Raw genomic sequence first — 21,774 nt, 5'->3', positions numbered from 1 at the left:
GTGCAGCAGTTTCCAGCATAATGCATCCACATGAGAGAAGGCTACAACAGAAACCGAAGATAAATTTGTTTGTCGTAAATGTAACTCATCTAAAAATGGACCATGACAAAACAGCCACATTTGGAAGGGATTTTAGTCAGTTACATATTCCGTCTTGATGGTTGAGTTCACACATTGATTTTAGAAAATCAGGCTACCTTAACATGAATGAGCCTCTTTCTCTAAAATTTCCCCCAGAAAATAAGGCATTATTGAATGTTTTAAATGTGCTAGAAGACTGGGATGTATCACTGGTATGAGGACTGTTCTGCATGACGAGATTTGTCCTGCTGTGCATGTTTTATCAGGAACTTTATGCTACAATATTACGACATTTCATATCTTCATATTCTAGTAATGTATGTTTCTTAAAATTTTTATGTCCTTCCAAGCGAGGAGGTCACTCCATCACTGTACAGTTGGTCTTAGCGCCTGTTCCTGCATATGGAGGGCTTCAGTGCATTGTCTCAGTATGAGGATGTGAAAGCTCTGCAGATGAAGATCCGGGCATTAAGTTTGATGCTTTACGCCTCTTAAGACTGAAGTTTGTACTGGTTACTTCTTGTCATTAAAGACATGTTTTGCCCGGAGAGAGAACACAACTGGTGATGTTTGAGGAATAAAAGTGGAGCAATGGTGCAACTTTTTTTTACTCAAGTTAATAGAAATAAAAAAGCTATTCTGCTTTCTAGCAATGTTGCTATCCATGTCTTTCTTCCTGCTTTTCCTTGTATATACATATTTGCAGCTGATGCCAGGAGCTGACTGCAACTGTGGGATCATAACCACACACCTCTGCAATTTTCCTCCTCCCTGTCTGCCTGTGTGAAGGCAGGTTACACCACAGAGCAAGTCACTGCTCGAGCTTGTGCATGTTGTCCCCGGCAGTTCCACTCCCAGGATGGGAGGCTGAGAATGGAGAGGAGTCGATGGTGTGGTGCCAGGGATAGCAGAGGCCCAAAGCTGGTCAGTGGGTTACTCAATGCTATCTTCCTAAAGAGTAAAATATACCAAGAGGAAAGAAAAAAAAATGGATCTGAGCATATGCTGGAAAAGAAGAGGAAAATAGTAATTCTCTGAGTGTCTTCAAAAGTCATCATAATTTTATTTGCTGTCAGAAACACTCAGATACTTCTGTCGAATGGTATTTGCAGGGTGCTGGTGCAAAGAAGCGAGACATCTGATAAAACTAAATTTTCTTGGCTGAAGAAGTCAAAATGGAAAATACTCAGAAATTAAAACCCTCATAAAATAAAGAGCAAGTCCCTCTCCCAGCAAAGGACTTCAGCTGTAAGGCAGTCTCTGAGGAAACTCAGACTGCTTGCCCACCCTCAGTATGCTCCTCTACCTCAGAGCACAGTTTAATTTTTTTCTAGTTTTCCAATTCTTTAACGAGCGAAATCATTATTACTTATTACCATCCGTTATTACTGGATGAACTTCATTAATCATTTGTTTCATAACTAAATAGCTTACTCGAAGGGACAAGCTTCAGTACCTTACGGCCGGTACCCCTACACATGAAGGAGGTGGGTCAGGAGGGCACCGAGCCCCGTTCATGCGGACTCGCGGGTCGCTGCTCCCGCCCGCACGGCGGCCCCAGCCCCGCATCCCCCTGCCCCGCATTCCCGGGTTCCAGTCCCGCACACCCCGATTCCTGTCCCATGATCACTCAGCCCCGCATTCCTCGGTTCCACTCTCGCAGCCCCCGATTGCAGTCTCGCATCCCCCGTGTCAGTCACGCACGCCCGTTCCCGTCCCATATCCCCGGCTCCAGCCCCGCAGCCCCGGCCCCGCCCCGCGGTGACGCAGCGGCGGCGGCGGTCACGTGCAGCGGAGGGAGGCCCGGCCCGCCGCACCCGGAGCGGCCGCCATGCCGATGCCGATGCCGCCGATGCCGCCGCTGCCCCTGCCCGGCCGCCCCCGCCTCGGGCGGGCCTCGCTCTTGCCGCTACTCCTGCTGCTTCTGCTCGCGGGTCCGGCGCGGCCCATCTCCTTCCAGCTGCCGGGCAAGGCGCGGAAGTGCCTGCGGGAGGAGATCCACCGCGACACGCTGGTCACGGGCGAGTACGAGATCGGCGCCCCGCCGGGCTCCTCCACCGGACCCTCCGCCAACCTCAAGGTGCGGCTCCGGCCGGCCGGCCGGGGGGGCGGGGGTGGCCGGGGCGGACGGCGCGGCCCCGCCTCCCCTCCCGGGGCGGGGAAGGAAGGGGTGACGTTCTCCACGCGTGACACCGGCCACGCGTGGGCTCACGGCCCGGGCCGCACGGCGGGACTCGCCCCGTGCGAGGGGACACCAGCCCGCCCAGGAGCTCGGAGTTTGGGGCAGCGAGGGACTAGGGCAGCACTTTGGCCTAAGCCCAGTACGAGCTTTTTCTCCCCAAAGATCTCGTCGTCTCGTTCCGTCCCATCCAGGCAGCTGCCGTGTAATCCGCACACGATGCGGATTATCCGGCGTCTGGCGAGACGGGCCGCTGCGATAAAGCCGTACTAAGGCTGCTGGCACCGTGTAAGTGGGAGAGAATTATGGTGACGTGGCCTTCCAAGGGCTCCCTCCCCACGTAGGGAGGGCCTGGCACAACGGGATCCTGGCACAATGGGATGGGGTCTGAGGAACCACGTTTCGGTGCACAAAATGGCTATTCCCATCTGGCTGTGTCAAGGCTCGCCTGGATTTTAAGGAGACGGGCGTTTGGTGCACAGAAGAAAATGATCCTGAAGGATCTTTAGGGAGTACAGAGTCAGCAGAATATACGGGACTAATACACCTATGTGACAAGCAGTTAGCAAAACTTAAACAGCTTCACTTTAATTCTGCCCACAATCTGCCTTTCCTAAGCTTTCTTCAAAATTCCCACCTAGGTGAGTAAGGTTTGTTGCTTTGCAGTCAGTTCACGATAGCTTTCTGTCCCTTTTTTATTTCTGTCTACATTCCCAAAGTTTTCAAAAGTAAGCATGCAAACAAACAAACAGGATGGTCTTCTCAGGACACTTTGAACTCAGTGGTAATGAGTATTTTAGACCTCCTGAAATCAAGTTGCTCTTCAAGCATCTGCCTACTGATGCCTGAAGGCTTTGGGTTATTGGCAGTTGTGCTTGGTTATGGCTAGAGAAGGCTGTTTCTGGAGTCTTGCTTTTTAAAAATTGTTCTGCTGTTCCTGCATCATTTCTAAGAGAAAACTTGCCTGTGCATAGGCAGAGCCAAGCAACATTAATGCTTTAAAATGCTGCTGGAGTATTTGCCTCATAAGGCACATGTATTTCAGTTGAAGTGCTATGTTCCTATCTGTCTCTTACCACTTGGTGACCAGGCTTCCTGATTCTCAAGTTGCCCACTCTTAGGTCAGCTGACCCCAAAGTCTCTTCCAAAACTCACTTTTATGACAGAGGACTTGTCTAGGGAGATGGTGGTGAAGCAATGAATCCAACGTTCGGATCTTAGTCTGGCTTTGCTGATGAAGCTGGTATCCACGTAGTACTGCTCATGGAAGTTCTATTTTGTTCTAACTGTAAAATAAAATAAAATTAAAAAGTCCTATATTAGTTTGAAAAGCTACAAAGAAGAAATAATAATTTATGTAATTTTTGCTTTCCTTCAGGTATGCTGTGGCCTTCCAGTATGCTGGATCTGTTATAAGTGCTGAAACCCCTCTGCTAGGTGCCTGCTTTCTCTTTGGTTTGTGTGGGAAAGGTTAGTTCAGGGCATCATGTCTGCAGGTAGTCTCTCTCCTTCTGCACTGGATGGTCCTGCCTTGCCCTCCCGGGTTGGGCCATCGAACAGAGGAGTTTGGTAGTTAATTCTGTCCAGGCTCAGGTGGGTTTCTGCCAGTGAGCTGAATTTATGTGTGTGTGATACCCCAGCACTAACAGTGGCACCCTCTGTTTTGGAGGAATCTGCAGGCTCTGCCAGCTGGCTGCTGAGGGCCCTGCCACGTGCCTCTGCCCCATTGTCCAGGCTGGCATTTTGGGGAACTGTCTCTGTTTGTCAAGAGCGAACAATGCCCTGTCTGTAGGGTTTCGCATTACCGTAAGTAACTTTAGAATAGCGTGAAAACTCCCTTTCAGGTCGACTCCCCCACAGGCCGTCTGACTGCGCTATTAGCAGCTTCTCCCGCCCCCGCAGGCCCGGCTCAATGGGCAGCGTATTTGGCCGATTTGGATAGTGCTATTCAGTTCTGATGAAAGCGGATAGCAGAGCTTTTACTGTCCAGAATCCTGTTCATGAGCTGCAAAGGGCAAAAATGGATCAAGCTGCATAATATTCTCTGGATAAAGATTAGCTCTGGTGTCTACAAAGCCCTAAGGGAATAGTGCTCAAAATAATAGGGACCTCTGAGAGCTGAGTTGTTCTTGGGATGGAGAACCCAGTGTGCAGAGTGTATGGTGTCATGCCGATGAGGCATGTTGGTTAATTGGGACCACTCCACTAAATAGCGTGTGCCATATAGTGGCCAAACCACAGGCTTTTACACTGTGTCTGCATGGTCAGACATGGACAGTCCTGTACTCCAGCCTGCTCACTTGGGCCCAGTGCCTCCCAGTGCCTCCAGACAGGAGGTGGCTGTTTGCTGGTGGCGTGTGGCAGGGGGGTGGTAGCACAGCTGGCTGTGCCTGACTGCGCAGGTGTGCTTTCATCTGCTTGCTGCTTGCAAACATTTAGAGCTCTGAGCAGGAACTGCAGCATAGGAGAAGACTGCTCCTTGTTCTCAGATGCGAACAACGTATGGTGCAGGGGCAGCTACAACAAAGCCCTTAACAGACAATTGTGGGATAATCTGTATGTAGAGGAAGCTTGTTCCTAAAGTCTTGCCTGCTATGGTTTATACCGTCAGGCCTGAGGATTTATATACTTTCTTGTTTTTCCTGCCTCATGCAGCAACTCTAATTATGCATGAGAAGGTCCACGTTTGTTTTAAGTCCAGCAGGCTACCAGCATCAGTGGTATCTCATGGCAGAGAGTTAATTAGGTGTTCTAATAAGAATAAAGGGTGTTTCCTTAGAATAACTCTGGGTATGTAGCCCTTTTGAAAGGTCTTTGTACAGGGAAGCCAGGCTGGTTTTCCCTCATAAGATGGAGTAAAGTCTGACCTACCTTTTCCATAGCACAAATTATTTTGTGTACTTTTATCTTACATACCCTTAAAATTATTCCCAAGATTTTTAGTCTCTTCATCTCTAAGACTTTCAAAGACCCCTAGTAACTGTAGCATTTGTGCCTTTTCAGACATACCTGTTGATGGATAGAGTTGAGGGAAACTGGGAGGCATTCCAGTGGAATCACACTGTTGATTTTCATGCAGTGTTGTAACACCTCCGGGTTTTTCCACCCCTCTTCAAGGTCAGAGTGTTTCAACTGGATGGAGCCTCATTAATTGAGCAGTTATTCTCAAGTTTGTGTCATGAAATGCATGTTCTTTTTTTATACTCTTTGTTGAAGCATTTTTATAGACCTTCCACAGTTTTTGCCTATTCTTAGTAGTTTTATAGACTTAGTGCAAAGCAGTCATTATTCTGTCTGCGTAGTCTAAATAGTCCTCTGAAGTGGCCACTTTTATGGATCTTGGCACCCAAACCTTGTCTACCTCAGAGCCACGCTCATGATTCATTTCAAGAGGAATAGATGTGCCCTTCTCCATTTCATCTTCTGGGGAATGAGTCGTCTTTGTCCCATAAGGCTTCTCCATATCTCTGTTGCTATGGGAGTTCATGGATTTTGCTTGCAAAATTAAGGCAGTGAATAACCGTTTGGTTCAGCTAGAGTTCCTACATGTAGTCTGTGTTTGGGGTTTACAGGAGGAAGAGGAATTAGTGTGGTTTTCAGTTTGGGGTTTTTTTTTTTGATTGCTTGGTTAGTTGATTACTTTTTGGTGGTAGGGGTTTTTTCTTTGGGTGTTTTTTGGGTTTGTTTTTTTTTAATCTAAAGAGTCAATAATTACTTTAGAGTCACTCTGGCTGTCAGCTCCTGGAGTGGGGATTACAAGCGGAGGAACTGACGTAGTTGTGAAGAAGGAGGGAAACTGTTGAAAGGAGAAAGCATCAGATCCAAGGGGATTACTAGGATTATTTTTCCTGCACAGGCAGCATGAACCTGTGGCAGCAAAGTACTGTTACCATCATTTTCTCTCTTACAGATAATATTTCTTACCCTCATTGTCTCTCTTATAGATAACTGACTCAGCTGGGCACATCCTGTACGCCAAGGAGGATGCCACTAAGGGCAAGTTTGCCTTCACCACTGAAGACTATGACATGTTTGAGGCCTGCTTTGAGAGCAAGCTTCCTGTGGGTAAGTGAAAGATCTGTTGGCTGCTTCTAGCTTCTGATGATAACGTGGATTAGGGATACAGGTAAAAATGATCCTTAGCATGGTCCACAGAATACTGTTTGACTTTTAAAGCTGATCCTCAGGGTGTTGTGGGCAGTCTCACTGCAGAGTATCTGCTGTCAGTGTTGCATTTGAAGTTTAATAATTCTCTGTGGCTGTCGTGTAGAGTGCTTGGGTTTCCTCTGAAAGGGGAATCAGATGTTCCTCCCACAACAGTCACCACAGTTTCAATAAGTGGCAGTACCAGGGAGCAAACCACACTTCTTTTGCCAGTTTCATGCTTCTCCCCATCTTGCAGTTGAGTCAGGACAGAGCAAGGTGCCATCACCTCCAGGACCTGTCTTTCACCCCTGCTGGCCAACTCTTCCCATTTGGTAGAACTTGATCTCTCCACAAGTGTGTACTTGGCAGCTATCCTGCAATAGGTTGATAACCATTTTCTGGGGTTTAGCTATGTGTGTATAATGAATGTGGCCTTGATTTGCAGTGGTCAGTAAAGGGAAGGGGAAATGAGCAAGGACGTCAGCCTTGCATTTGTGCTGCAAGGATGGTTGCCTAAGGAGTGCTCAGGCTCGTTTCCTATGAGTGTGACGCATGTGTTGCTTTGAGTGGCTGCACTCAACTTCAGGACAAACGTGCTGAAATTGGCCAACGTGTGGGCTCTCATCTCATCTACAGTGGTGTGAGTGTGTGCAAGTTTGTAGGTGCTACATCTTTTCGTTGTCAGAGTTCTGCTCCCTGGACCCAGTCATTCTTAGGTCTTATCCTAAAAGATCCCGGAGCATTTCACAGAGCAGTCACTAGCAACATGCCTCGTATCTGTTGAAAGGCAGACACTGTTTTGCTGTTCTGCTCCACGTATAAGATGCAAATAGTTTGCAAGTTGCAGAGAACTTTCCAGAAAGAGAAGGCTATATTCTTTACTGGGATTGGGAGGGATCTGGCTTGTAACACCTCTTCTATAGTATTTTACAGATAAGATAGTGACCCCCAATGTTCAGGATTATTCTTTTATTTTACTCCAAAGGTAGGATTTCCAAATGTTCCTTAACACATTGAGACATGCAGGCACTAGTGACTCATGTGGGAGTCACTCATGCTGTTTACTTTCCAACACCTGGGTATTTGAGAAGTCTCCAGACAGTCCTGCAGATCCTTTCATAGCTTGCATGTGATCACACACTGAGGTGGGAAAGGCTTCTTTCTTTAGTTGTGTCTAGACTCTTAGTTTGGTGCGTGTGAGCAGCAGTTTCTTGCCTAGACTGAGCCCCTTACAACTCTTTTGATTGTAGCAAATGTTTATTCCCTGGCTCCCTAGTTGCAAATTTGTTTTAAAGTTTTCAATACTGACGAGGATAAAATATTTCTAAATGCAGCTTCTACCCTGATGATCTGTAGGGCACTGAGGTGCCAAAGTCTAGTGCTCTTCAACTGACCAGCTGGATCCTCTTCTGGAGGCTTTCTCTTTAGGGGCCTTCAAGCTGCCAGTTTTTTTTGGACCTAGGTGCCCCACATTCCTTGCCAAAGGGAGATACTGCATGGGGAGTATCTCCAGATTTCCCATGTCTGCTGGAAATCAAGGAAATAATGAAGTAAGGGAGGTGGCACTGTGAGGCTTGATCATCTGCAGGACTTGGTTAAGGTACTTTGAAAGAAGTAACCAGGTCACAAGGAAGTGCCTTGTATCCTCTGTAAGATCAGCATGGGAATGGGGAAACTGACCAAATGTTGTTTAATCCCCATGTTTCTCTTTAAAGTTTAGGGTTTTTTTCACAGTCTTATAAAGTAAGTGGTCAGGACTTGTAAGGCGGCAGCCAAGGAGGATGTTGGTGGAGTACCGGAAGAGAAAAACTGTTGGTAGAAGACACCCAGAACCGTTGGGACCTGAAGGGTCTAAGCAACTGGGATTTCTCAATCCCTAACCACAGAAATGAGGAAGAGGAAGTAAGAAGGAGATCCTGTTTAGAAGGTCCACCTTATCAGAGTGGAGGAGCTCTTAGGGTGCTTCTTGGAGCTGTGGGTGTTTGCAAGACAGGCTTTTTACCCTCTTCCAGGGTAAATGGTCCTGCCTTCCTGACCAGTGCTCTGTTCCCAGGCACATTTACTCTCCCACCCAATGCTAATCTCTAAAATGAACAGCCTGGCCTCACTGCATTCTCCCCTCTAGGGCTCTTCCTGTGGGCTAATCTGTAACTCTTTGCTCCTTTGGTAGTCCTTCTCTTCCCAAACTTTCTTAAGAGTGTCAGGATTCCTTTTTTCTGGAATTCCTGTGGGAAAATTTTTGACATTCTGTTCAACTACCCTGCTTTTCCACTGACTTTGCAAATTAGAGCTCGTCTAATCTCCTGGGGAACAGTTCTGTACTCATGTGAGATAACCTTATGAAGACCTGGAGAATGTAGGTATCAGTTTAGTTCAAGATCTCTGAGTCTTGACTGTTTTTCTCTTTGCTGCTGATCCAGCCTGCTCTGGTGAGCCCTGGCTGCAGGAGAAGCAGGTGGTTACTGAGGTATGATGAGTGCAAAGGGAGCTGCCTAGTGACTTGGGCTCAGTAAACTTGTAGGAAGAGCAGCTTGAGTTTTTCCAGGCCAGTTCCTGACAATGCTAACCTCTTGCAGAATGTCTGCTCTCCATCCCTTTGCACCCAGGACTTTAACGTTTCTGATTTCTTACTGCCTCTTGGCAGCTCTCCTTTTCAGCCTAACAAATTAATTCTTGCAGTTCTGTTCTTCTTTTCGCTGACTTTTTCATCTTTCTCATCTCTTCCTGCAAGCTCCAGCTCTCCACCCAAGTTGCTGTAATTTAAGCAACACTGGAAAAACCTCTCCCTGAACTGTGTGCTTTGAATTTTCCTCTGCAACTACTGTTGGCTGCCAGTCTCAACACATGCTGGTACATGTATGCCATAAGCAGTCAAAACTCATGGTTGGAGAAAGGAGCACCAGGTGGTTGTATACAGCCTGTCTATTAAAGACCAGTGCTGTGATTTTAGTTTGGTTTGGGTTTGGTTTTTTTTTTACAGTAACTGGTCTTTTATAAGAAAACAAAAAAAATTAATCCTAATCCTAATTTATCCTTTAGGCTCTTAAATAGTGCATTTCCATCAGGAAATTCAAGAAACAATTGATATGCACCATCTTATCAGTAGGTTATTTATTGTTCTGCTGGCAGTAGAAGGTGGAGGTGATTCTACTGTGGTGTTGAAGAGCTGTTCAGTGAGTTGGTAGAGAAAAAATTTGGGGATGTTGTATCAAAGATATGGAGTATCTTCCAGTATCCAATAGGAGTGACCCAGCATAACCTGTAAGTTGAATTTTTTTGTGAACTGAGGGTATGTCTACCCGGCAGCCTTTTGTGACAAAATATGAGTGTTGAACATGCTCCTGGATAGACACTCTGAAATTCACAGTTTAAATTCAGACACTGTATTTTGCTGGAAGCCATCTGAGGACAGCTATATGCTCCAGCATGCTGGGCTTTGGGAATGTTTTAGGTACAGACATTTTCTTGGTGGGTGGTATAGTGGAGTGTGACACTCAGATCAGCTGACATGCTGCATTTTTTAGAGTATCTGATATGCCTATCCTATATATATATTGTCCTCGTGTGAACGTTCTCAGATGTGACACTTTGTAGCAGTTAAAAGAAGCTGTAAGCCATAGGTGTCCCTAGCCTGGGGGCTACAGCCTTGAAAGATACCTACTGTGCTGTTGACTGCAGCCTTATGTGCTGTTTGAGTGGCTCCAGCTGGCAGTTCTCTGAGGCAGTGCTTTCCCAGCTTCAGAAGCTTCTTGATGTCTTGGGGTTTGCATAGCAGCGTGGTTCTCAGGTATCTGAGATCATTGGTAAGGGGATTTCCTTGGTTTCTGCAGATACTCCAGCATGTGAGGGTCGGTAGTCCCCATATGTCATATTCCTCAGTTGGAGCAGTTTATCTTCTGCTCCTTTTAATGTAAAGTCATTTACAACCCCAGTAACCTTGACAAGTTGCTGGTTCACTTCCTGTTAGGAGGAATGTGAGCCCCCAGTTGAATATTTGTCCCTCCGATGACTTGTCTTTCGCTAGGCTGTGTCATAGCAGCTGGTGTTCATGTTCTAATCCTCTGCAGTTTTTACAGTGATTTGCATCCTATACACTCTCAGTGGTTTTAGTTACAGCTTGTTCTCATTATCTCTGGGAGGCTCTCCTTCAGCCAGGATTTATTGTGAAGTCTCTGTATTTTTAGGCTGGACTGTGCTGCCTCCGCAGATAGCTGCAGACATGGAGGGAGGGGAGGGAGTTGTGAGTTCTTCCTCAGTGGTGGGAAGAGCTGATGATTTCCTGGCAGGCTGAATGTTTTGCACAAGGAATCCTTTCATTATGCTTCCAGGAACAGGGAGGATGCCGGACCAGCTCGTGACTCTGGATATGAAGCATGGTGTTGAAGCAAAGAACTACGAGGAGGTATGTCCCCTGGCTGCCTGCACTGCAGGCTCCTCTTTCCCAGTACTCACGTGATGGTGTCTGTAGATCTGGGGCTCGTGATGGGAAGCTCTTTTCCCAGTGGTGATGAAAGCCTGTCTGCAGCCTACAATTGCAGTGAAGCTTTGTGTGTTATGGGAGAAAAAAAAAGACAAACATCAACTAGAATTAATTCTGTACTCTGGGAACTGGAGCCTAATATGTGAATTTCTTTGCTAGGACAGCGTGACCCAGCTTCTGGGCATAGGCATTAGAGGCAGTAAGGGACTGAGAGGTGAAGTTTCCCCAGCCCCAGCAGCAGAGGGCATTTTAGGTTAACATCAAATCCTCTTAAAGGTCAAGTTGCGATGTTACTGTTCTTACCTTCCTGACTATAAGATGTACTGGCTCAGCGGGCCTGAAATGACGCTTGTGTGTTTCTAAGAACTGGCAGTGTATCAATATAAAGGTGTTTGGCAGAGTAGTAGCTGCTGTGTAATGGGTATTTGGTTTGAAGGCGTGACACTGCAAATAGGCATAAAGCCTAAACATTTACATCTTAGGAGGGGGTAGGCTTCTTAGACCCAAGAGCTAGCTGTGTAGAATAGCAGTTGCTTTGTGGCTGAGACAGTCCTGGCTGGTGTGGGTGCTGAATTTTGATGGCAGCTACCATGCTTTTGGCTCACTAGAATTTGGGATCAGTCAGCCCCCAGTACAGAGCCTGTGCCTGAGACAATGAGAATTGCTGTTGGAGAAAGATTCCCACAAATGATTGCTGTGTCCACTGTGCACAAGAGCATGGGAGATTCCTTAGGGAGGAGAGTGGGTAGCAGAGGAGGCTGTGCATGGTGCCAGTCAGAAAATGAACAGATTTCTGAAGTGTTTATCATGGTGTTTTTATATCCTTTTGAACTTTGTGCTATCTAGCTCTCTGTTGCTTAAGTCAGTTGAGAGCACATCCTATGTGGAGAGTAAGAAAGTGCTTGGGGTCAGGGAAGAGCAGAACAGTCATTCCTTAAGTCAGTCTGGAGCACATCCTACATGGAGAGTAAAAACGTGCTTGGGTTCAGGGAAGAGTCCAGCAGTCATTGGGCCAGCTGTCTGTCAACTGAAGGATTGCAACTGGGATGAATCCCTGGGAGCGTAACTGGGAGGATTATGTTGGCTACATTTACAGAATCCCTTTAAATAGCACTCCACAGTATAGTCTAGAGTTGATTACTATAGTGCTACCTAGAAGTCCCATATGCAGAAAGGTTTTCTTATGCCCATGTATCTATGCACTCTGGTTATACTGATAAAACTATCTTGGAATAAAGGTATGTATCCATTATGCTCATCAGTGTAGTTACATTGATGGAAAAGTTCTGTGGACAAATACAGGAGAAGAATTTAGACTTGCAGTCCCACCTGATACCAAATGCGGATCTTGGCAGCCCTGGCAAGCATCCTTGACTTGTGAGGACTTCTCATAGTGGCAGGCAGTGTTGAGCAGCATATATGCAAAGGACTCAAACTGATTTACTGTTTGTACAGCTGCTATAGCTGTTTAACTACGCTGCTTTGCAGTGCGTTTTCTTCCATGCTCTCTCTTGCCAGGTTACTGTAGTATTTGGCTTGATAGGTTGCTATAAGGCCTCAGAGGGAAGGACTGTTGCTCAGATTTCTCTCCTAGAATTGCAGCCTTTTTGAGCCTTTTGCTTGTGACATTCATCTGCTGTTGGGTACCAGTGACCCGTTGTATCCCCCAGTTCTTCTTGCTGAATTGCTGCAAGGAGACTTGATTAAGGGAGTTGAACGAGGGTCACTAATACTGTCCTGCTTGTGCATGGATATATACTGTGAGAGGAGGGGTGGTGTTCAAGTGTGACTTCATAAGCTTTCATAGATCCAGATGTTCTTAGAGCAAAGCAGCTGGAATAGTGAGCTGGGTTAGAAAATCTTACTGCAGTGTCATGCCTTAGTTCCCCAGGTTAGGGAAGAATAACTTTATCCGTTCAATAAGTAGAAATTAAGGTAGGGAAAAGTGAAAAAACTTGTGAGGGCACTAAGAATGCTTGGCGATCTAGGTTCTTTTCCACATCAGCTACTCCTTGTCAGTTCTTGACTACAGTGTATCTCCTTTTGTGCTAGGAAGTGCGTTAGACTTCCACAGATCTTTGAATGACCCCTGGGAAGTTTGTGGGAGTTGTCTCAGTTCTGATGTAGAATGTTCCTTCTAGGATGATATTGTTCCACTATCACAGGTGCTTGGTGGGCTTTTTACAAAATCCCTTGGAGCAGCTTGGCATATTGACTTCATTAGGGATGAAGGAGGCTCCAGGACTGCCCAGGGAGGTGGTGGTCACCATCCCTGGAGGTGTTTAAGGAAAGACTGGAAATGTCACTTAGTGCCATAGTCTAGTTGATAGGGTAGTGTTAGGTCATAGTTGGACTTCATGATCTCAGAGGTCTTCTTCAATGTAATTGATTCCGGGATTCTGTGATTCAGGATATATGTCTGGGAGCACATGCAGGACTAAAAGTAGGTATTGAATGTTTGTAGCTACACCTACTAAGAGCAACTGAAGGGATGCAGGATGGTTTTTCCCAGTGGAACCCTTGTAGGGTTCTGTAGGCTTCTTTGAATGAGGAAACGGGCCCTCAAGGAAGATAATGGAGCTGGTCAGTGCAAGGCTAGCTTGTCAGTAGAGCTCCCCAAGTCCTCCTGTGTGATACAGACCTGCTGCTCTAGCTGTGTTAGCAGAGTCTGGGCCAGGTTTTCGGCAAAGCTCTGCTGGCAGGTATGTGTCCAGGTCACAGGTTTTGTCATTACAGCCTATTGGCTAGAAGGCAGGAGGGGGTCAACCTACTGCTTCCTACCACTCCTGACAAACGCACTTCGAATTGCTGTGCTGGCAGAGCTATAATATACAGCTCACCTCAGCATAAAAATCCCCAGGTGATTGTTTGATGGCTTGCTGCTTGCAAGCATACATGTGTCACATGGAGATCCTTCAGTGGAATGGCTGATTAGCTAGCACTGGCCTGGTCACAAGCATCTCTGCATCTCTTCAGCTGGGCTCTGACGTGCAGGCAGCTGCCTCTGGAAGTGGTGTTTTGGGGATGCTTGCATGCGAGGTGCCCAGTTGCCTGCCTGTCAGCAGGGACCACTGAGGGATGGCATCCTGCAGCTTATGTCTGAGAAATCCTGCGTGGCTGTGAGGCTGGTGGTGAGCTGCAGGTGCTCTGTGTGTTCTGTGCAGTTTTCTGTAGCACATCTTTCCTCTGCTGCATTACTTGGGGACACAGCATCTGGCCTTATTGCAGCAGCCTGTCATTTGTTGGTAATAGTGACAAAGTCTGTGCAAGATGGAGAGTTACCCAAATCCTACACTGTAGCAGTGGCAGGAATTGGAATTAGCTTCCTGTGAGTGTCCTTGTGTCACAGGTTTTACATAACTGCTGTGTCAGTTTCGGTCAGGACTGGGGCAGGGACACGTTTACATTTTCAACTTAAATAGTTGCTGCTGTTGGCTGTGCTTTCTAACTGAACTTTTCTGTGGATTTTTCTTTTCGGACGCCAAGCGTGTGACTTGTTGGGCGGTGGGCCAGGTGTTGCCCAGAAGCTGGGTCCTGCCTGACCCGGCTCAGTTCGTGAGGGAAGCGGCCGTTCCCGAGGGGAGCCGGGCCCGGCCGCGGCCCGGCAGCGCCACCTGGTGGCGCGAGGCGGACGCAGCGCTTGGTGCCCGCGGGGTCCCTGCCAAGGGCAGGGGCTGCCCTGGAGGGTCAGCCCAGGGGTGAAACCCCCGAGCTCTTGTGCGATACTCAAAACGTTGCTGCTGGGAACCGGGCCGCCCGGGCTTTCTGGGACGTGTGGCAACAGTTAGCAAAGCTAATCTCGGTGCTAATACCCCGTGTGCCTATGGAACAGTATCGTATGCGTATGTAAGTTAGTCACCTGTATCTCAGTCCATGACTTATATTCACTGGAGGTTTAGTCATGTGGCAAGTTCTTCTACCCACTCCTCAGAAGCCAACTGTGAATAAGCTAACATTAAGCCGAATAAGGAAGAAATGTGCTTGTATGCATGCTGTGCTCCTCTGTTGTGTAGGAGGGGTAGTAGGAAAGTGTGTTTCAGAGAACAGGTGGGAGAAGTGATAGTGTTTTATGCAATGGTAGTTTCTGGCTTGTAGAGGTATTTCCCGATGGGAAGGATGCCCCAGATCTGTAGTATGTGGGGAGGAGTGGTTCAAACTGGCAGTAAAAACCCATGTGGGAGCTTTTCTGTTTTGGCTCACTGATTTGACTCTTCTGTTTTCTAGATTGCTAAAGTGGAGAAGTTGAAGCCTCTGGAAGTAGAATTGAGGCGCTTGGAAGATCTTTCAGAGTCCATTGTTAACGACTTTGCCTATATGAAGAAGCGAGAAGAGGAGATGAGGGACACGAATGGTGAGAGACTGTGTGCCTCTTCAGAGGGCTGGAGCTCTAAGACCCCTTATTTCTGCTAAATGTGTTATTAGGACAGTACTTGGAGATCGAGTAATTATAGTGGTCTCTGCCTGTTCCTAGTAAGGGAAACCCAAAGCAGTCACTGAGTCTTGTGTGTTCTGTCTCCAGAAATCATTTCTTTCTGTCTCCATTCCTAATGTGAATTAATCTGTACTGTTTAATGTTGCCCATTAGCCACATCTTCACCTTGTTCTCTCTCATTATCCTTCTCCTTGTTCCCTCTGCTTTATTCTCAAGTACTGCTGGTTCTCGGGTAGCCTTGCCTTCATGCTGTATACTGTCTTGCCTTTGAAGTTTTGCATGGGGAGGAGAAATCCTGGGAACTTTGCCATCTTGGGGCACATCCTGTGATGTCAGACTCCCGTGCAATGGTTTGTTATCCGTTTCAGAGTCGACAAACACCCGGGTTCTGTACTTCAGCATTTTCTCCATGTGCTGTCTCATCGGACTGGCCACCTGGCAGGTTTTTTACCTGCGTCGCTTCTTCAAGGCCAAGAAGCTGATTGAGTAAAGGAGCAAATCCTCCTCCCCCTCCTCTCAGACCCAGCTGAACACCGCTGGGACCTAGCCATGGCCCCCTGGAGCCATCTCACAGATGATACCCACTGACTGGAGCTTTTCTGGAGGAACTTGGACCCTAAAGGAGGAGGGGAGCCTAAACATTGGAGACAATTGGGGACTTGTGAAATCCTGTTGAATGTTGAGGGTGGGGGAGGTCATGATGGGTTTGGGTATTCCTGGGACAGCGATTAAATAAAAAAAGATGTTTCCATGACAGCTGCAGCAAGTTTTTGCGCTGTCTGTTCTCCTTTTATAATCATGGCTTGATGATGTCTCCCATCTGTCTGTGACTGCAGTGTTACTCAGAGCCACTTGACCCTGCTGCGCTCTTTAGGTACCACACAGCTCGCACTGGAGCAGAGCAGGGGATTCCCTGTTCTGATCATCTGGGATCTAAGCCTGCAAATGGAGATGAGTGCAAAGCAATAGGATTCATCATTCCATCAGGACCTGAGGATAGAGAGTCATCTAAGGTTTGGTCCCTGTTGTGGACTTCTGTGTTTCTCCCTGTGGGAGCTGATGTCTTTGTGCTGACAGGTCAGGGCACTTGAGCATACAGTGATTCAGCCTGGAGGAAGGGGAGCCTTGGAAGGAGGGCTTGGGAATGTGTTTGAGCTTGGAAAAAAGCCTGCTTTGCTCAAATAAGCTGTCCAGCCTTGGTCCCACCCTTGCCCCATGTTTGTCTTAGATGTGCCTCTCTTGCTTTGAAATGATGCAGCATCTTTCTTGAAAGCCTTGGTCAGGAACAGCCTTTTGTATAGACAGGAGGCCTCAGATACAGTCACAGAGCAAATGGGAGCAGGTCGTGCTAGGAAACTTGGTCTTACATTGAGCAGGAGACTTCTCTTCTGTCCAGGCAGCTGAGTCCAGGCTGAGTGTCATTTTCTGAGACCTCAAAGCAAGGTAAGCTGATGTTCACACGAAGCATAAGGGCATGTGCCCTGCATTGAGGTCTGAGGGTACAACAGTGCTGTGCAGGTTAGCAGAGGAGTTGAAAGAATGTGGATGAACTAAAAAAAGCAGTACAGGGTAGAAATAGGCTAATTCTACGTCTGGGGGGAGTCTGAACTGTGCCCTCAACAGAACTGTTATTCTCCTATGCGGTACTAGACAGCAAGAGCCAGCAGCTTCTCACCATTTCTCAGCCATCCAGATGGCATGATGTTAAATAAACCAGGCTGGATAAAAACAGGCAGGTTAACTTCCTGGACTTAACCTACTACAGTTTTTAGGCAATGATAAAAATTCTTGCACCTTCTCTGCATTCCTCCAAAGCAAGTGGTTCAGCAGCACAGCATTCTGGTGTCCTGTGTCTAGACAATTCTGGCTAGGGAAGGGGTTGTCATGGCCCTGGACCCAGCCTAGCATTTTCAAAAAAACATAGTTTTATAATTTCTGACCTGAGTCTGATCTACTGCTAAGAAGGAAACAGTTGTCCAGGGTGAGGCAATGGGAAAGAGGAGGTAAAGCTGACCTCCTGTCATCTAAATACGTCAGTACTTTGCCTCCTCTTTGCCATTGCCAAGTTACTGGAGTTGTTAGTTCCACTGGCAAGTGCTTAGATTGCTTTTAATTTGTTTGGTTTTTGATAAAGCCATATTAGGAACCTAAGTCTACTCCTCTGCCCTTGCATCCATTTTATCCTTGTACATTTTTGAAAGCTGTTACAGTGCAGAACAGCTGTGATGCCACAGGACTGAATTACAGAAGTCATTTGAAGGTAGTTTTAGGTCCTACAGTTTGAAGCCTGTAGATCTGTTAAATTTTTGCTTTTGTTTTTATATAACTTGAAAAGACATTACGAGAAAGGGGCTTTTCCAGTCTGTTTTGATATCCTCTCCCCATCCTTATGTGAGTGCAAAGATATCTTAAAAATGGTGGCAAGGCCTTAAGTTCCCCAGGTGTCTGTTACACTCTCATCATTCTGGTGTTATGTTTGGCTCTTTACTGTACTGGCATGGTTACTGGGGAGCAGATGTGGGCAACTGGCGTGGATTTACCTGTGATGACTGGTTGGGGGATTTTTGTCAACTTTCTCAAATAAAATTTCTTTGGGGAAAAACAACCCACCTCACCTTGTCGCTGTGAATCTTGTCCTCTTTGTGCATCTTCCTACAAACTGTTGTTTCCTGCAAGCTGACCAATCGCAGGAAGCAGCAAGTACGTAAACTTCCCACAAGCCTTTGGGTTTCTTTAGCAGTGGTTAGTTTCTAAAGAATTTGAAAATTCCAGACTTGAGAAGCATGCTCAGGCTTCTCTGTGGAGTGGGACCAGCACAGATCTACTACAGGTTACCATTTTTTGCCTTTCTCCCTCCCCCCTTCCTAATTGTATCTCTCTGCATGGAGGAATTTTGAGGCTGATAGTGAAACAGGGCTGGTGCTCTAGAGTACAAGATCCAGTTTTTCACCATCAGCTCCCACATAAATTTTAGTTTATTAAGACAAATGTAAGTACATTACAGTTTTGTACTTTAGAGGAAATTTTAAATTGTGGCAGATACTGAAGAGAGTGATTAGGTATTTACTGAACTGCTGTCAGATCTCTGCTGACCCTGTAAGCCTTTAGTCATGCAGTAACCAAGCGAGATATGCCACATAACAGGACTGGGGGTACATAAATACTACACAACTAGTTAGTATTATCAGGGAGAATTTCAAGAAGGGAAATTCCCAGATCTCTGGATAAGGTTTAGCCTCTGCAAGTTCTTTCCTGGATGAATATTTGAGTATGTGAAATCGTACAGCTGTTCTCGTGCGGTAGGTTGGCAGTGGGTCTGGGCTGTTTTACAGCACTGTGGATGCAGAGCTGGTGTCTTCGTTCCATTTCACTTCTGGGAAATAGGCTAAAGTTGAGCTGTTGCAGATCCTTGGGTCTGAGCCCATCTTTGTGTGTGACAGATGCATCACTGGTAGATCTATAATTGCCTGTAGCAAACTGCATCAGATGTTCCAGCCTCTTCCACCCACTTGTCAATGTGACTAACGATTTAATTATCACAGTACTCACGTGAGCATTCCTAAGTAAGGTATATCTTTGTGTATTCCCCCTCCTGCTCTGCCAGCGTAGGCTGCACCCTGCACAGAGTGCCCGCCGCAGCTGCTGTTTGTGTGGATGTGTGAGGGAATGAGCATTTTACACACTGTTGCTCATTTTTTACAAGCTGCTCAGGTATGTGAGAAGTAACCCAAGTGAACAACATCTGTGTAGCACATCAGAGACATTTGACTCAACCTAGTTTGGCAACTGGTTAAGATCATGAGGGGATTCCCGCCTGTAATTTCACGGGGTCCTGTGGCAGAGGTTTGGCAAAGTAGTGTGCCCTCTTTACCGCCTCCAGTTCATGTGATATATTTCTTTCATATCTTTAGTTGTGTCCCTCTTGCTGTACTTGTCTTTCAGATGCATGAGATGGCCATGCCTTTAGTGAACAAAGTCTTTGGGAAATGAAATTCCCTTATGTTGAAGGTGGCTTGTTGGGAAAGAGACACGACAAACCTGAAATGGAGAAATCTTTCAGAGGGAAAAAAAAGTTGGGTCTGGTGAAGACTGCAGGAGTTCAGCATTGATAGTTTTTTTTCTGCTGCCCCTTCTTCAAATGAAAAATTTGTCAGGCTTGTGCTTTTTCTGTTGTTCCTCCCCCAGATCATCAGTGGTGGTGGTATGGTGGGTCTGGCAGGCCACCTTTCTCTGAGGAGGGTGGAAGGAGAAAAGCATTTAGAAAAACTGCCTGTTAGCTTTTCTTGGACCTTTTTGTACACCTGAAACAGGTGAGGCCAAGCTTTTGCTGCAGCACTAAAACACTTATATTTGCCCAACAGTGTTTGTAGGAAGCCTGTTTTGCTTTGCACTGGAAGTCTATTGCATTGGCAGGAGCTAGGAGTTGCTGTTTCAGCTGCAGCTGAAGTGACTTAAACTTTCTGCAAAATGGTAGTAACAGATTCCTGATGCTCCTTCCGTTGCCAGAGGTCTATGCAGTTTATCACCTTAAACTCAATGCATTAGCTTTGGCACTTACAGCTCACTGACACAGCCTTAATTTCCTTCCATAGCTGGTACTCTCAAGATACCTTTCTCCTGAGTTTTTAAATCAGTTGCATTATGTGATCTTTGTATAAACTGCACCAAAATGTTCTGTTGAAATTGTAATGATATGAACTTGTTTTTTCTTGGTTATTTGGTGGATGCTGTTCCTGGCAGCTGCCATGTAGATGAGGCAAGCTGAGGGGAGGGTGTGCTTGTGTTTTCCAGCTATATCCCATGGCAGCTCTGATCTGCTGCAGGGTTTTACCCTCTAGCAGTTTCTCACCCATACCAGCTGCTTGGGCTTATATTTCCCTCAAATATACTTTGTTTGGAGATCTTTGGGGTAAGGTAGACGCTTGCTATGATTTGGTTTAAATGACAGTTTTCCTACCCTTACCTAAATTCATCCTTCAGTACTGATTTTGCAGGAGGCAGAATGGCACATTGCCTCTCATCAGTCTGATTTCTTTAAATGCTTGAGTAAAAAACACAGTGTAAAGTCGGGTGTATATTCTTCAGTCATATTCCAGCAAACCTGAGTGGGCAGTGGCTGCTACTTCCCTTACAGGCATCTTGCTGTGAGAATTACTGTCTGCTTTTTAAAGCATAGTAAAGGCAATGCTGTGGGACAGCTAAACCTGATTGTAGCTACTACTGTGAGCATTTTATAGAAGAATTTGTATGATACTGTAGTTAATAATGGACAAGATAGCTCTATTGTTCAAATAGAAAAATAAAGATTGACTTTTTCAATTAGTATTCTGATTTTCTACAACTGTTCCAGATTCCTTAATCCCATTTTCATGAGATTTTGTCACCTGTTTTTTTTTTTTTAAATTACTACTCTTTGCCAGATGACATTTTGCCACATACTCTCCTTGAAATGGAGGGAGCGGATGTTCCTTAGCAGAACACATCTGACCTTTTTTCATCCATTCCTGCAAGCTCCTTTATTATAAAACTGACATGCTGTCTTTGCTGCTTGTAAGGACATCATCTTTGTATGGAAATAGTTATAATGCACAGTAAATAAATGTTGATGTATAAGTTACTTGCTTACAAATAGGTGCGTATAATGCTGAGCAGCTCTTTAACCCTCACCACATTGCAAGGAGCCCTGCTTGGTTTGTTTCATGCTCTGAGCATCTTCCTGAGGTAGTGAGATAAGAGCTAACAGGGCCTTGTCGTGCCTGGTTTCAGGGATTCGTGCTTCAGCTCCTGATGTCTCCTGTAAGTGTTGATCATCTGTCTTAAAGTGAATGTTCTCCATCATTCAACTTCGCTTTCCTGCCTATGGTTGTGACTGCTGAACTTTGAAAACAGAACATCGAAATGATGGTGTGCATAATCTATGAAGAAAATAAATCACTTTTCTAAGATTAAGGTTACTAATACTTCTTTATGACAGAGAAGTTATTGCAGCTCCAAAGCTAAAATATTTATGAAGCTCTCAGTTTATTTCTTGGTCAGAGAGAGAATCCATGAACTGTGAGTGGCACGGAGAAGAACACCACTGCATTTTATTAATGGTGTGAAATGTGTACCCACTGCAGGTGCCCTCACCTCTCCAGTAGATCTTTGTCCACGGGATACAGTCGTGGTGTTTACCCGTGTGTGTGTGCTCCGTTGTGCCAATTATTTTTCAGTAATGTATGTTATGTGTAGCACAGTTAAGCAAACACAAAAAATAACATCTGTACAATAAGAAACAGTAATTACTTTTTTGATATAAATCAGTTACTTCAGACAGCTTTTTATTACTAAAAGCTTTGTAAGAAAACAACTACGAACACCTGACTCCTTGGGCGCTGAGGCCGCCTCCAGCCGCGCTTCCGCACGCTCCGGGTCCCCTGCGGGCGGGGCGGGGGCCCGGCCCGGCCCGGCCCGGCG

General features: G+C 46.2%; 1 protein-coding gene across 1 annotated transcript; it reads left to right on the top strand.

The window, feature by feature from the left end:
- Window positions 1-1,864: 1,864 nt before the first annotated feature.
- Window positions 1,865-17,933, top strand: TMED10 (transmembrane p24 trafficking protein 10). The gene is made up of 5 exons (XM_027720015.2): window positions 1,865-2,161; window positions 6,205-6,325; window positions 10,735-10,808; window positions 15,111-15,237; window positions 15,687-17,933. Exons 1-5 carry the CDS (start codon window positions 1,913-1,915, stop codon window positions 15,806-15,808), a joined length of 693 nt encoding a protein of 230 aa, XP_027575816.1. The 5' UTR covers window positions 1,865-1,912; the 3' UTR covers window positions 15,809-17,933.
- The last annotated feature ends 3,841 nt before the right edge of the window (window positions 17,934-21,774 follow it).

This window comes from Pipra filicauda, unplaced genomic scaffold (genome assembly GCF_003945595.2).
Source record: "Pipra filicauda isolate LSUMZ 115617 unplaced genomic scaffold, ASM394559v2 scaffold75_size2874737_pilon, whole genome shotgun sequence".
In the NCBI taxonomy this organism is placed as follows: Eukaryota; Metazoa; Chordata; class Aves; order Passeriformes; family Pipridae; genus Pipra; species Pipra filicauda.
Note: the sequence above shows the minus strand (reverse complement) of the source record. Positions and strands in the feature narration are given on the sequence as shown.

Excerpts from the sequence above, each read along its gene's own strand:
- TMED10 (XM_027720015.2), top strand. The coding sequence starts at position 1,913 with ATGCCGATGCCGATGCCGCCGATGCCGCCGCTGCCCCTGCCCGGCCGC. Across the intron at positions 2,162-6,204 it reads GACCCTCCGCCAACCTCAAG|ATAACTGACTCAGCTGGGCA; the intron begins GTGCGGCTCCGG and ends TCTCTCTTATAG. Across the intron at positions 6,326-10,734 it reads TGAGAGCAAGCTTCCTGTGG|GAACAGGGAGGATGCCGGAC; the intron begins GTAAGTGAAAGA and ends TTATGCTTCCAG.